At 37.2% G+C, this 15,350-nt stretch overlaps 1 protein-coding gene across 1 annotated transcript in view; it reads left to right on the forward strand.

The window, feature by feature from the left end:
* Window positions 1-15,350, forward strand: part of Cdh11 (cadherin 11) — a 160,453-nt gene that overhangs the window by 122,485 nt on the left and 22,618 nt on the right. The window contains exons 7-8 of the mRNA XM_052166700.1: window positions 2,236-2,423; window positions 8,246-8,499. Coding sequence (XP_052022660.1) covers window positions 2,236-2,423; window positions 8,246-8,499 — 442 coding nt within the window. The remainder of the gene's footprint in view (window positions 1-2,235; window positions 2,424-8,245; window positions 8,500-15,350) is intronic.

Genomic DNA, 15,350 nt, shown 5'->3' on the forward strand with positions numbered 1-15,350 from the left:
AGTACATTGATGGGACTAAAGAATTTCTGAAATCATATTTTAACAGAAATATGTGTATGTGCAAAGGGGAATACAGAATTATAACATAATCATAATGTCTCTCAAGTTTCCAGTAATGACAAAAAACACCCATGGTTATAGTTACAGAGAATTTGACACATTTTCTGGTCTCTATAGGTACCCCCACACACATGGTATACACTCAAAGACAGACAGACAGACAGATACACACACACACACACACACACACACACACGAACATACATATACATTATAAAAATAATAAACCAAAAGGAAGTCAGTGGAATATACCACTACAATATTCAAAGTCATCCAAGATAACTATCTACTAAATGAAGATATCAAGGTAGTGGATCATGAGACACATTTTAGCTCCTGAGGACTCCAAAAGAGATGGGTAAACCTTGCTATTCCTGGTCAGATGGAAATGTATGCATCTTTGATGAGTTTGAGGACCATACAACATTGTCAAAGCTGCCTATTGCATTCTGCACAATGTACAATTATTCCATATGACAGAAAAGTAGGCAGACAGACTTACTCATAGATTACCTTTCTTATATAGCCATAAAGAAATTTTATATTTCAGTTTTAGTGTTTCCCAGTCATGGACTTGAATGAGATTTGGAGAAAATTACATTGCAACAGGTCTTTTAAAGCTTGCTATACATTGTTAACTTCTACAGAAAGTCACTCTCACTGTGCCTTGACTGTGAAAGCAATACAAGATTGGGTAGAAAATGTGTACAGTATAATCACAAAAGGAACGCAGCACTGCAACATATAGTAGCTGTGGGAGAGGGAAATGAAGAGTCTAGAAGACCCACCCAATGCCAGTGGGATGAGCTCTGCAGGAGAGGGCAACGCCCACTCACAGTGTGTCTTAGACAGATGGCTTTTCAAAAGTGTCATATGATGGTGCTACATCTCATTCCTCTACTGAAAACTGTCCGGTGGTTTCCCTAAATGAAACTCAAACATCTTGTCTATTTCCAGCAATGCCCTTTTACACACCTCCTTCCTACTGTTATTCTCCTGTAACAGAAGTCCCACTCGTACTGCTGTCCTTGCTGTCCTGTACATTTTCAGACTCTTCTCACCTGAGCCTCGCTGACATTTGCTGTTCCTTGTTCTGTGACATTTGTTCCCCCCATATTCATACACTTGCCTTGCTCAGTTTCTTCACTGGAGTGCGGATTTCTTCCAAAGGAAGTTTCCTCTCTCTACCCTGTCCAAAATAAACCTACGTTTCCTTCTCACGTACACATGCTTAATAATGGTATGTATCCACTCACATACATTGTTGTAGAAAAACATATCACGCTCCATCTACACACTAACTCATATAGAGCATAATCACATATATAACTGTACACCCATTTGTGTAGCTTATACACTACACACAGACACACACATACACACACACATACACACACACACTTCCCTTTATCCCCTACCTTACAATACTACTTAGACTATAACACTAGCTAATAGTGTATCTAGATATATTTTGTTTTCTCCTTTTTATATCATGTTAAGGATTATAACTCTTCTTTTACTTAGCTTCAGAGCTAACAGAGTATATGGTATTATTTACATTCATGATAAATAATAAACACTATAAACAAAAATATAAATATACCATTCTCATTTCTGGTTAATATGAATATACATATGAAGGGAGTAGATTGTCTAAAAGCTTCCAGAGAATTCCATGCTTAACCTAGTGCAAGGAAGCACAGTAAGATGAGAAATATCCCTTTGCTAAAGAAAGATATTCTTAAACAATAAGGTTTGTATTTGTTGCTAAAATAAATATGAAGTGCTGAAAGCTCTTTAAGTATAGGGATGAATTTGCTCTTCTGTTTCTAGTTTATGGATTCCTCAGAATTAGTTTATGGGATACCCTGAAGAGGAAGCCTCCGGTGTTCCAGCATGTGGACTCTTTCATAGGTCCTTGTCACGGCTTTCCCTCCCCTCATGTAGCAGGTGACATCATCATCTCAATATTGTTTTATCATCCTTAAGGAACACATTCTTCCTGCAAGCAGACCATCTGGGACCCTCTTCCTGTCCATCCTCTTCACGCCTCTTTCTACCAATAGAAAGTTCCATTTTAAACCCTTTGAGAAATTTACTAAGATTCAATGAAATCTGAAGTCGTACAGCTGCCAAATACAAAGGAAAATAAAAGTGGATGTCTTCTTCTTTCAGGCGTGTACCAGATGTCTGTTTCAGAAGCAGCTGTCCCGGGGGAGGAAGTAGGAAGGGTGAAGGCTAAAGACCCAGACATCGGAGAAAATGGCTTAGTCACATACAATATCGTTGATGGAGATGGCATAGAACTGTTTGAAATCACAACAGACTATGAAACGCAGGATGGTGTGGTGAAGCTGAAAAAGGTATGTTAGAGAAATCAGATGTGTCAGTCATAAGATCTGTGTTGCCCAGGAAACCTAAGGGAGGCGGTGAAGTAATGACTAAGAAATGTGTCTATGAAAGACCAAGGGAAGACTTTATCAATTTGAGGCTGAGGCCTATACTCTGAGGATATAAGAGTTTTTCATCCTAATTCTGCCGAAAGTGCTGGCCAAGGAACAGATTATACCTGCCTAATGCTTGTAGCCTGTTCTTCTCTAGTTTGACAAAATTTTCTGTTAGGAGAAACAACAAATTCATAAATCTGAGTTTGAGAAAACCAATTCTAATTTCATTGAGGTCTGTCAGAGTAAGTTAGCTAATGCAGAATGCATGATGGTCTTATTTCAACCATTGCTTACTTCACTGCACTAGGGAATGTTTTGTGAAATTTTAACTAATCTCTGTTTTACTCTTTCCTTCAAATCTGAACTTGAAGTTAGAATAAAGATTCTCCTTCCTTATTCATTTAAACTCTCATCAGAAACAAAATATATCCCTGCTTGAATTAATTATGCAGAAGAGTATATTGTTTCCTTTTGGTTAGTTTTAAATAAATCAGTCTCATATCTATCTATTCTGTAATGACTGTGGGGCAGAAAAAAACCTACCTCTCATTCATTTTTTAAAATGAGAAAGTCATGAAATAAATACATTGTTCCAATGATCAATAATTCCTCAACTTAATTTTGTAACTGAGACTCAGACCAACTCAGTCACAGTCACATAGACACATGTGGAATTCAAATATAGATGGCATTGGAAGCAATGTCCCTCTTAAGACATTTTGGAAGCAACTGAGCCAGAAAGTCAGATAATATTCCCATTACAGTGAAGAAACAATTACAGTACATTCTAAAGCTCTTCCCTCCTGATTTACCACTTGAGAAATCAACACCTCTCCATCATCACAGAGTATGGAGCATTAAATGTGAATTGGTTGAGGGGATTACCTTGGTTTTAATCAAGCATTCATTTTCTACTTGGTTTTATCGTATGAATATTAAGCTTCTTGGTTTGATAGAAAAGATTGGATTGTAACAATGAGAAAAAAATTAAATTGAAGAATCAATAGAGGAGCGAATACCTGGAGAGGCAGAGATGGTAGCCATGGTGAGGGCATTTTTCAGTAGGGAAGCATGTGTGGCTGATCTTTCACTGTAATCGAAGCATATTGGGGAGGGGGTGGGGAGCTTAGAGGACATAGAACAAAGAGGACATAGGTGACCATATGGAGAAAAACATACAGCAAAATCTCAGGTGAACATTGAGGTAACGGTCAGGTGCATGCATAAGTATACTCCTTACTATGCTTCATGACGAAAGATGTCTAATTATCAGCCATAAGAGAATGGAGAGGTGTTCTTTCTGGTGTCCTCTTTTGAAGAGTAATTTTGTAGTGTAGCTGTCAACTTTCTTCGTTGATTAATATGACTATGCCTCCCACATGACACCAACTATGAACGTTAACATCGGTGATTCCTGTCTCCCATCATTTACTGCTCAAGTAATTGGACAGTTGGCTAGGCGAAGGTTGTCACCCATTCCCAGTGTATTCCATGCATAAACACGTACGGTTCTAAAATCCTGAAACATTTAAATCAGCCCTGTGAAACTCATACATGGCAAATGAGCTCTCTGCATATGATTAATTTGTGCACTTTCCCCCAATTCACTGTTTATTACAGGCAGCAGCATAAGCTTTTTACAAAGCAATGACATTTAAATTTAAAACAATGTAGGCTCTTATTTAATTTGGAAGAGAAGATTTGTCTTAACTTGTACCACAAAGTTCTAAATGCCCAGCAGGAAAATGAAATCAAAGTGAAATTAGTAGACTAAAAATGTTGAAATGTCTTTTAGAAGACATTACATACAATTTAATAATATAAAGGCATATCAAAAAATCCCATAGAAATATTTTTTATTTTAAAGATTTTCTTTAATATAACATTTTCATTTATATCTTAATTCAATTGTTTATCTTCTTCTGAGTTAATTAGTTGTAAGCATATGTTGGACAGGATTTGGTAGAAGCTGGGAACCTAAAAGGTAAGAGATGGAGTACTAGCCACAGGGAATCACAAGTTAACAGGAAAGTTTAGTAAAACATCAGTTATGATGGGAGGAGATTCCTCAGCCTTGACTTCACCAATTCTTCAGGCTTGATAAATCTTTATTATGGAGGAATATTCCAAGCCATGTAAGACATTTTACAGTATCCAGACTTTTGTCCTGTATGGGTTTTTAGACATTCACTTCCCTTCACACCACGGTTATGATAATGGTTAAAAATATTGTTCTATTTTTTATCAAATTCTCCTGGAGTGACTGGGAGCAAAATCAGTCCCTAGTTGAAAATTCACTGATGGCAAAATGTGCCAAAGCATCTGTCTGGGCTGGGCATGGCTTCTAGAAGAATATATTGTGAGTTGATCCTAATGACTAAACAGCATTTGTCTAGATAGACAAGAAGAAAAGAAGACCCTAAACCTGGTTTGGAAAAAGACTGGTTTCAGGGAAAACAGGATGTAATGGAGATTGCAAGGAATTTGTTGTTAGAGTGGAAATACACAGTATGACCATTGACAAACTGTTGTTGGAGTAAGAAAAAGAGGGAGATTTCAAAAGCTGAAAAAAGGTACGAGAGTATGGAAGATGTGAGGAACCTTGAGGATTTGGGGAGTCATGCTTAGACAGAAGTGGATATATTTTAAGTAATATCTTAAATGTCAACCACACATCAGCCCTCCTACCCATAAAGTCAAAGGAACTGAAGTACAAGACCACATGGAAAAGTCATTCTTAGGTATCTGACAGACTTGGTAAATTCTTTCTTAAACATACTTAAAAAAAATACGTTTCAAAATAATATTTGTTGACTTCTGACCCAGGTTCAGAGTTTCATGGCAAAGAAGAAAAACCTGCGTTCTGAGTATTTAACCATTCTCTGTGCAGTTCTACACAGAATAATGTAAAATACAGATGAATCTCTCAGTGGCTTGACATTAGTCAGGAGAAAACTCCAACCATCCATCCATTATAGTATCATTGGCCAGGTAGAAATTCCATCCATTGTAAATAAAGGTTCTCATAGCTTCTAAGCTGTTCTTTGAAACCAAATTAACTTGTAAGGTACTCTGAGAACAGCAATAGATGGAATTTGAAGGATTCCTTGTTTTAATCAAATGTTTATTTTATTTTATTTTGTCTGTGAATTTGTACACATAGATGTGGATATATATTTTGTATGCTTCCAGTCTTAGGGTGATCTGATTTGTAAACTTAATGTCACAACATAAACACTTTACATGCTGTTATATAACACACATAATCATTTTTAATGACATCCATCCTATTGGAGGACCACAATTTCCTTAATAAAACTCACAGTTGGATTTTCTGTTCTATGTGTATATTTCCCCAGATTAGATATAACCTTCTATTATAGTTAACAAATATTGTGCATTTTCAATACTGTTTGTTGGCATTTTCTGTAGAATGAATCCCTAAGGGAGAATTTTCAGAGGTGAGGATTAGTAAGCTGCAGTGGGCATTAAGATTTTTATGGCTTATGCAGTGTGTCGCCTCATTTAGTTTTATTTCAACTATTCATAACATGGATATAAATGTCCACATGGGGGAACTACCTGAAATCCTGTTTGGAAGGAGAAAGGGGATTTATTGTAAGTAAATGCTTAAATGTTATTGAGGCATTAGCCCTGCTGCTCATTCAGTAAAATGATTGATGCCTATTACTAGATGAGGCAGTCCTTCCTGGTTATAGGGAGGCTAAGATCAACAAGGCTCAGTAGATCCTTTGGAGATGCTCCACCATTAGTCGGCAAAGGGAGCTATGAGAACACACACAGCTGTTTGGGGCAATTGAGCAAGAGTTCTCAAAACAACGAGACTGGGATAACATCCAGGGTATGTAATAGGGTCTCACTGTTGTGGGAAAAAGATATTCCAGACAAACCATTTCAAATACCTGGAGCTCAATGAATAGAAAACTCTGGATAAAGCCAATGAATTAGACTGCAGCATGTCCATGCTACTCAATATATAGAGGGATTTCTAGTAGAAAATATATCTGGTAGGCTACATCTGGGTCCTTAGGAATCCAACAAGTTCAAAAGGTTTTGCTCTAGGAATAGGAGTCTTTTCTAATTACAATTCACCTGGTCTCAGAATTATCATGTTCCAATGTGTTATTCAGTTTAGACATTACAGCGATTTCTGAGAAATCACAAGAGCATTATTACTAATCTAGATTTTTTTTTCTGTTTCTCAGCAATATGTCCAAGAATCTAGGAGCTTGTGGTTTCTGCTTGGGAAGATAGAATAATGGAAAATTAGAGGACAGCTTTTTAGTTGCAAAAAGGAGTGGTATTTGATTATAGGGAGAGGAAGATGGGAGGTAGCAGAGTCACGGATGCTGACTATGCTTCTGCTTTCTGAAGTGATAGCGGTCTTGAGTCTGGAGCATTAAGTTCAGAACTAGGTCAGTTCTAAGCCTGTGATTGTATATCTATTCAGATTGAGTATTTGCTAGGTAAATGACAACTGTACAGAAAGGAGATGCCAGCCCTAAAAGATCAAGCTTATTCCAAATATTTGTTAGGTCTGCCTCATTGGAATATTGCTTTCGAAGTTGTATCTTAGGTGTTGGGCTTAATACAGTTTTGCTTGTCACCTTTTGCTAACACTCTGTATTTTTTATTCAGAAATAAGGAGCGCTTTCCATCAACATTCCTGTGACTCTGTCTATTCAAAAGCAAGCTCTGGGTTGTTTTTCTTGTATAAAAGTATGTTCTGTGTATACTTGTTATTCTATAAATGAACCATCTAGTCTATATGTGTTTTTACCAAAGAAAAGGTCACTTCTACTGTCAATTACTTAGCCCTAAGAGAAGATAACCTCTTAATGAATGCACTCAGAACATGCATTTTTGCTAGAAATTAATCCATTTCAACTAGAAAGCTGTAAACATCTATTAAAAAGAGGACTGGGAAGCACAAAAATATACTAAAATATTAGAATTATTCTGAAATGTTTAGAAAAGGCCAAAAATTATGCCAATAAGTAAGTAGGACTGGAGAGATTTCTCAGTGGTTATAGTACTTGATGTATAAACAGTATACAGATGAAGATTGGCTTCCAGATGCCTGAGCATATAAAATGTGGGTTAGTAGAGCAGTCTTCCTGTGATTTACTTCTCTGAAGGTAGAGACAGGGGATCCATGGAGTAGGCTGGGTTGCTAGACTGCTATTTGAGTATTCATAGCTCTAAGCTCAACTGAGAGATCTTATGTGCATGCCCATCTACCTATAAACTATAATAAATAATCCTTTGAATGTGCTGATAAGGTCATTGTGTTTGGGAAACACAATCTAGTCTAAATTAAACAAAAGAAATGAAGCCATCAGTACGATGAAGCTAGGACATTGTGTGTTTAAATAAAAGGCAGCATGGAGCAGTTGTTAAACTACTATTAAATTTGTGGCACTAGTAGGCACCAAATCAATGTTAACTCCATCTGGGTGGCTATAGAAAATGTGGTTTGCTTTAAGTGGTACCACTCCACTTCTGCGCTTCCAATGGCCCTTGTACCATAAACACCTCATGCTTCAGAACTTTTTGTTCTGATTTCTTGACCACGTGGCTTACACTATTTGATATAGAATGGGCATAAATTTTCTCTCTTTGAAAAACTGTTTCCTTCATTCTGTGTCCCAATCAGGTCTCTGTCTCCCATTATTCTTCAAGGAACTAGTTGCTAATCTTCCTTTCATTCTTACCAGCCTGTAGATTTTGAAACCAAAAGAGCATATAGCTTGAAGGTAGAGGCCGCCAATGTTCACATTGATCCGAAGTTCATCAGCAACGGACCATTCAAGGACACTGTGACTGTCAAGATTGCTGTAGAAGATGCCGATGAGCCTCCCATGTTCTTGGCCCCAAGTTATATCCATGAAGTTCAAGAAAATGCAGCTGCTGGCACTGTGGTTGGGAGAGTACATGCCAAAGACCCGGATGCTGCCAACAGCCCAATAAGGTACACATGCATGGAAAACTTTATAGACAGAACATTTAGGATGAGTCTTACAGGAACCATGGCCTTTCATTTCAAAGTGTGACCAGGTTCAATAGATTTCAAGCAAACTTAAGATTTACAAGATAAGAGTCCATTTCATTTCTGCCACTAACATTTTGCTTGGTCTTCAAACTCCCTTAGTCTCTACAAAACAGATTCCTGATGTATATTGTTTGATATATCCATTCGGCAGGTCTACCTGATTTATTGAATTGAGATGCAATATAAATAAAGCTATGAAATAATGATAATAATTATCATGTATTTATCTCCCTAGCACCTGTGACTTTAGTACATGTTTTAGGTATATGATCCAATTTATTTTCTCCACTTTGTTCTTATATAAACTGTAGTCTCATAAATTGATAAAAAGAATTGGGATGCAACAAGACAAAATGAACAGAAGGGCATAATTTGTGACCTTCTACAAGTCATAGGGAAGCTCTGTCTAACCCCTGCTGAGCACTTTGCAAAGGTAACAGTGTTCCCATCACATGGCTTTATTTCTGCTATTAAGCAGAATTCTGCTTCTTCTTGAAGTTAACCGGAATTACTGAACCATTAGGCTGATGACCAGAAGGGCCGAGGAATGAGACTGAGGCAGAGAAAGGATTTGACCTACAGATAAAAAGACATTTATAGCATGCAAATTTCGAAGTTGTGTAAAGTCCAGTTCCATACCCTAGGTTGTCTTTTGTCCTCTCTGTGGCCACTTCTGTCCTTTCCATTTTTCCATGTGTGTCCTCAGGATCTGCATCCAGGCTCTGAGACATCACACTGATTACCCATCAACCTTTTAGGCAAAATGACTACTATAAAATGCACATTCGACTATCATATATGATTGAAAAACAGCAATACTCAGGATTGAATTATCTCTCATTAATTCACCTTTCAGTATAACCTAGTGTTATATTTAAAGATCTTGTTCAATCTCCCAACCCATACAAGTTATTCTCTGAGGCAGATGTATCAACTTACAGTTCCTAACCTTTACATACTCTTTCTTCAGCCTGAGATCTCTGCTTTCCAACTGGTGGTGTAGTACTTATGCTAATCTCAAGTAGGGTTGGTGCCTGTCTCATCTAATATTCATCCTTCAAGCCAAATATAGACACAAAACTCTCTTATCCTTCCCTTTCTCTCTCCTCCATATAAATCTTTACCACCTTTCCTTCATTGCTTGTTTCCTTCTGAAAATCTCCATGTTATAAAGTATTGTATACATCCTGTCAAAGCCTATAGGTACTTAGTTTCATTCAAGTAAGCTAATGTCACATGTGATCTTAGAGTACTGGATGCTTCCAATTAGTATCTTTTGGAGAAGCAATAACATTGTAGATTGCATCTGAAATTTCATTTTGATTGCCAAATTATATTCCACTGTATGAATACCCAGTGTGTTATTTATCTATGTGTCATTTCCATGGATATTCATGTCATTTTAACTGTTGGATTTTACAGATATAGTTTCTGTTCACACCATTCCACAAATCTTTGCATACACGTATTGTCTTTCTCTTGGCTATGTAATTAGAGTTAAAATTGCTTAATCATGTAGCAACCCTGTGTTTAAATTTCTGAGCAGCTGCCAATTCTTTTCCACATTGGCTCTGCTGTTTTCCAATAGTGTCAGCCTTGTGGCTTATATATTTTTGATTCTAGGCATCTTAATAAATTCCAAAACATATGTCATGTTTGTTTAATGGACAGATTGTCATAGGAAGTATCCATATAATCCATGTAGTAGCAGTCTCTGTCTTTCTAGAGAATAAACAGCTGTTTAAATCCCTTTCCCATTATGCAATTGTATTAACCATCATTTTATTATTAAATTATAAAAGTTCATTATGTATTCTGGCTGCAATAGAGACTTATTTGATTTGCAAATATTTTCTCTCGTTCTGTGAGCTGCCTCTAAAATTTCCTGTTTCTTTAGAAGCAAAAATGTTTTTTTTTTTTGATTATGAAATTAGGTCCACTCTTTTCTTCCATGGTTGCCTGTACTTTACTTGTTGGCTTTACAAATTATCTATTCTAGATAAACTCAAAACTTCTTCTCTATTTTATTTGAAGATTATTTATAGTTTTATATTTTTATTTAGAACTTTGACTTATTTCAAATGGGTGTCTGTGTGTGATGTGTGCAAGAAGCTCATCGTATTACCCTACAAATGGATGCCTCCATTCTGGACTCTCAATTGGTGTCCCTTTATATGTGTGCCTACCCGTAAGCCAGTTTCACACAGTTTTGATTATTGTAAATTAGAACTTTTGAAGTGGGAAACTGGGATTCCTTCACTCTTTTACCAATTATTTTTTATAAGACAGTAATAGTAACTATATTTTGCATTGTCTATGATCCCTCCATGCCACAAAAAAGTAAAGTTGAATGCTTTCAATGGGGACCCTGTATCCTGTACAGTCTAATGTGTTGGTTAGTTATCCCTTACCATTGGATGTTTGCTCACCTGTGTTCAAAGTAATCACTGAATTCTGCCACTGACTGTGATGCCTACCCATGGTGGACATCTGTTTACTGAATTAATAATGTAATGACCCTGGTTTGCTTTAGTAACTCAAAGTCTTAGGTATGGAAGTGATGACATTTCCTTTTGAGACTTATACAATAAATCCATATTGAGCACATACCAGAAAACCCCAATACAACTGAATAACCCTCCAAAAGATCCAATGAGAGATTTCTACAATAAAAATATGCAAACAACCAACAACTCTGTAAAACATGCTGGGGGAAAAAGCTCAGCCACTCCTAGTCTTAAAAGCATAAGAACATGGGTTTGATCCCCAGAACTTACTTTTGTTGTAAAGTGATACATTGGCTAGGTAGATAGCTAAGAGAGTGAATAGTTCTTGTGCCATTACAAAGGCCAACATTCAAACCTCCAGAATCCACACAAAATGTGAAGCATAGATGTGTGCGTCTGCAAAACCGATCAGGGAGTGGAATGAGTATAGGTGGACCTCTGGGGTTGCTGGCTTCCAGCCTGGCTCCAGGTCCAGGTTCAGTGAGAGATACTACTTCAAATGAATAAAGTTGAGGGAAATAAAACAGGACATCTAACATTCTTCTCTGGCTACTACACTCCCCATACTACACAGACAAATATACTACACACACTTAAAAACATTTAGGAACACACAAAGTAGAAAAAAGCAAGCAAAAAAATACAAACACACACATAAATATGCATGTATATGTACACACACACACACACACACACACACTTGAATGTGGCAGAGTATGTTTCTAACCCTAGCTCTAGGGAGTCAGAGGTAGGGAGAAAATTCCTAGAACTCACTGCCAAGCCAGCCTAGCCTACTTGATGAACTTCAAGCAAGGGAGAAATCTTGTCTCCAAAAGCAAGATTGGCAGCCCTTAAGAAATGATGTCCAGAGTTGTCCTCTGGCCTCTACGTGCAGGCACACATATGGTGACATGCACACCCATGAACCTACACACAACAACATGTATATTCTTAAAACGCTTTGTACTAAAAACAACCAAGCAAATGTCAACGAACACTGCAATTTGAATTTCTACTTGAGACTGCTAAAATGACCCGTCTCAACCAGAAAAGAGATAAGAGCAAGCAAGGAAAGGGAGAAAGAGAAATACTCATTTACTGTTGATAAGAATGTAGATTTGAGGCCTGGAGAGATGGCTCAGTGGTTAAGAGCACTGACTACTCTTGCAGAGGTGCTGAGTTCAATTCCCAGTAACCACATGGTGGCTCACAACCATCTGTAATGGGATCCGATGCCCTCTCCTGGTGTGTCTGGAGACAGGGGCTGTGTACTCATAGAAATAAAATATCTAAATCTTAAAAAAAAAAAAAAAGAATGTAGATTTGTATACCCTTTATGTGAAATAGTACTGCAGACTCCAGAATCAACAGTAGCACTTCCATATGGTCTAGCATTATTACTAGTGTATATCCATCTAAAAGAAATAAAATATGTAAGTTAAAGAGACATCTGCACCTCCATGTTTATTGTAGGGCTGTTCACAGTAGCCAAGAGACACACACAACCTAAATGCCCATCCACAGATAGTAGATAACAAAATGGGATGAATCCACAATGTACAGAATTGTTCAGCAATAAGTCATAGCATTCTATCATTTTTACTTTCAGGAATAAAGATGAACCAGGGGGACATTTCTTTTAGTGAAGCAAGCCAAGGCAAAACCCCAAACAAACAAACAAAACAGAAGAAAACAAATAGCACATGATTTCATCCTTATGGAGAATGTGAAATCTCAGACAAATTTTGTGTTGGTTAGAGATTAGAGGCACTAGGGAGAGTAGGAGAACTGGAGACATGAAAAGAGTTGCCTCACGTTAGAGAAAGACTAAACTCTAGTGTATTGGTGCACAGTAATGTGACCACGACTAACGTTAATAATCTGAATATTTTGTCATGTATCTTAAACATGGTTTGAATGTTCCAAATGAAATGAATGATAAGCTCAAGATGATGAAATATTAATGACTTTTATTTGAAATTTTCATTTGAAAATTTCAACATTGGCTGAATCACTATCAAAACCATACATACCTATAGTTGTTACACAAGAATAAAAACAATTAATTATCTCCATGCTGTAACATGAAAAATGCACTAAAAAACAAGGGGATGGAAATATAAATGAATTTGTAACAGACCTTGGAATATACACACACACTTTATTAAACAAACTGGGGATGCAGGGTGTAGCTCAGTTGATAGAACTTATACTAGCATACCTAAGGCCCTGGGTTTGATCATCATCAGAGCGTTTATGGGGTATAGAGGTGTTTACCTGTAACTTCAACACTCTAGAGGTGACAGCTGAAGGATCAGATGTCCAAGGTCATCCCTTGGCTAGCCATTAAATTTGAGCCCATTCTGGGCTACATTCCAATTAGTTTTTAAATGGCTGGATAGAAGATTTATGCTTTGCATTTTAAAGTCTTATCCTTATTGATGAGAGATGCCATTTTTGAATTATTTTTTAGAATCGAAATAATACATTGAACGCAGTTTTTTCTGAATCCTCATAGATCACTTTCAGGCTATGACTGTTTCGGGAGCAGTTGATGGGGATACTAAGCTCAGAGGGAAAATATGTCTTGCTTAAGCTTAAACTCATGTGACCAGTGTTGGAGACTAGATTTTAATCCAGATTGATTTTAGCTTCAGTCAGCTCTCTTAGCTATAGGCCATTGTTAACAAAAACCTATTGCCCTTTACATAATGACCTTGCTGTGCCTTTGAACGACTTCAGTATTTGCATAGATATGAGTTAATAAAATTTATGTTTGACCAAGAATATCAAGATGTGCTGATGGTTTTTAAGAAGAACATCAACATAAAGACACATGGAACAACTACTTATTTTCCCTGCACTTAATTGTCTCCATGGAGCCACATCTGCAATCCATTTATTTGGGTCATAATTTCAGTGCTAGCTGTTCTGGGCATGCAGGCAATTTCCAAGTCTATAATTATCCACAGATTCTCAATAACCAAATAGAGCCAAGTCCTTGTCCTACCCACTTGGGTTCCTGTTCTTATAGATATCAGACAAATTACATGTGGACTTCTCACCACTTAAGTTTCTGGTTATTCTATCTTTAGAGATTATTTGTGAAATTGGACATGAAATTAAGACTTTATAGTATCATTTAAGCACTTAAAAATTGTGTGTGTGTGCATGTGTGGTGTATGTAAGTGAATGTGTGGGGTTATGTGCATGTGTTCTTTCATCATTATGAAATTTTGTTTTGTTTGTTCATAATGATGAAAGAATACATGCATACACATGTTTTTGCATGTACATCAAATGTCAGAGGTCAACACTGGGTGTCCTCTTCTGATGCCTTCCTCCTTGCTTTGTAAGTCAGATTTTCACATTGAATCTATCGTTCAACAACTGGATAGACTGGTTGGATAGCCAGGACCAAGGATCTGTTTGTGTTTGTGACCCCAGTGCTGGTGATGCAGTTATGTACCTCCATGATGGACCTTCTGTGGTGATGAAGATCTGAGATTAGGCCCTCTTGTATATGAAACAGATACTTTATCAGCTGAGCCATCTACCAGAATTCCATCAAAACTCTGAGCCTCTTGCAATCTTGCAGATATCTTTTCCAAGATCCTATAGCATTTGACACATTATTATTTAACATTGTGTTTTCTTACTCAGTCTCTGTCCTTGGTTTCCTTGGCATTCTCTTGCCCCTGCCTCCTACCTGCTGCCTTGTTTAATCCTTGCCTACTTTTCCTGCACCAGAGCTTTCTCTCAGGCTCAAGGTTTTGATTTCAAACTGTCTATGTCTACTCACGTATAGTATTTTCTCACATGCTATGGTTGAATTGAGTTGGTACTTCATACTCTCTGCTTCTGAGCTGATTTCAGTCCTGATTCTAACTCTGAATGTATAATAGTATGTGCTGCTCAGTTGTAATCCTTATTTGTCTCTTCTTCACAGGCTTAGTTATTCTTTCTAATGATATCTGTGGACAGGGACAGACATATAGCTCTGATATAGAGAGCTTGGCAAGGAAGCATCAACACTACTGAGTTCAGGTTTCAGTTCTGTAGAAAAACAATAGAGATAGCTCTGAGCTCATATGTACAATGTCTTACTTTTTTTTGTTTATTCTCTTACACAATGCCTCCCCTCCAGCTACTCCTCCCTGCAACCCTGCCCACTCCTAAGCTTTCTTTCAGATCCACTACTCTTCCACTTGCCTTAAAAACAGAAACAAAAAGCAAACAAACAAAAAACATCACAGGGAGATC

This window comes from Apodemus sylvaticus, chromosome 21, assembly GCF_947179515.1.
Source record: "Apodemus sylvaticus chromosome 21, mApoSyl1.1, whole genome shotgun sequence".
Classification (NCBI taxonomy): Eukaryota; Metazoa; Chordata; class Mammalia; order Rodentia; family Muridae; genus Apodemus; species Apodemus sylvaticus.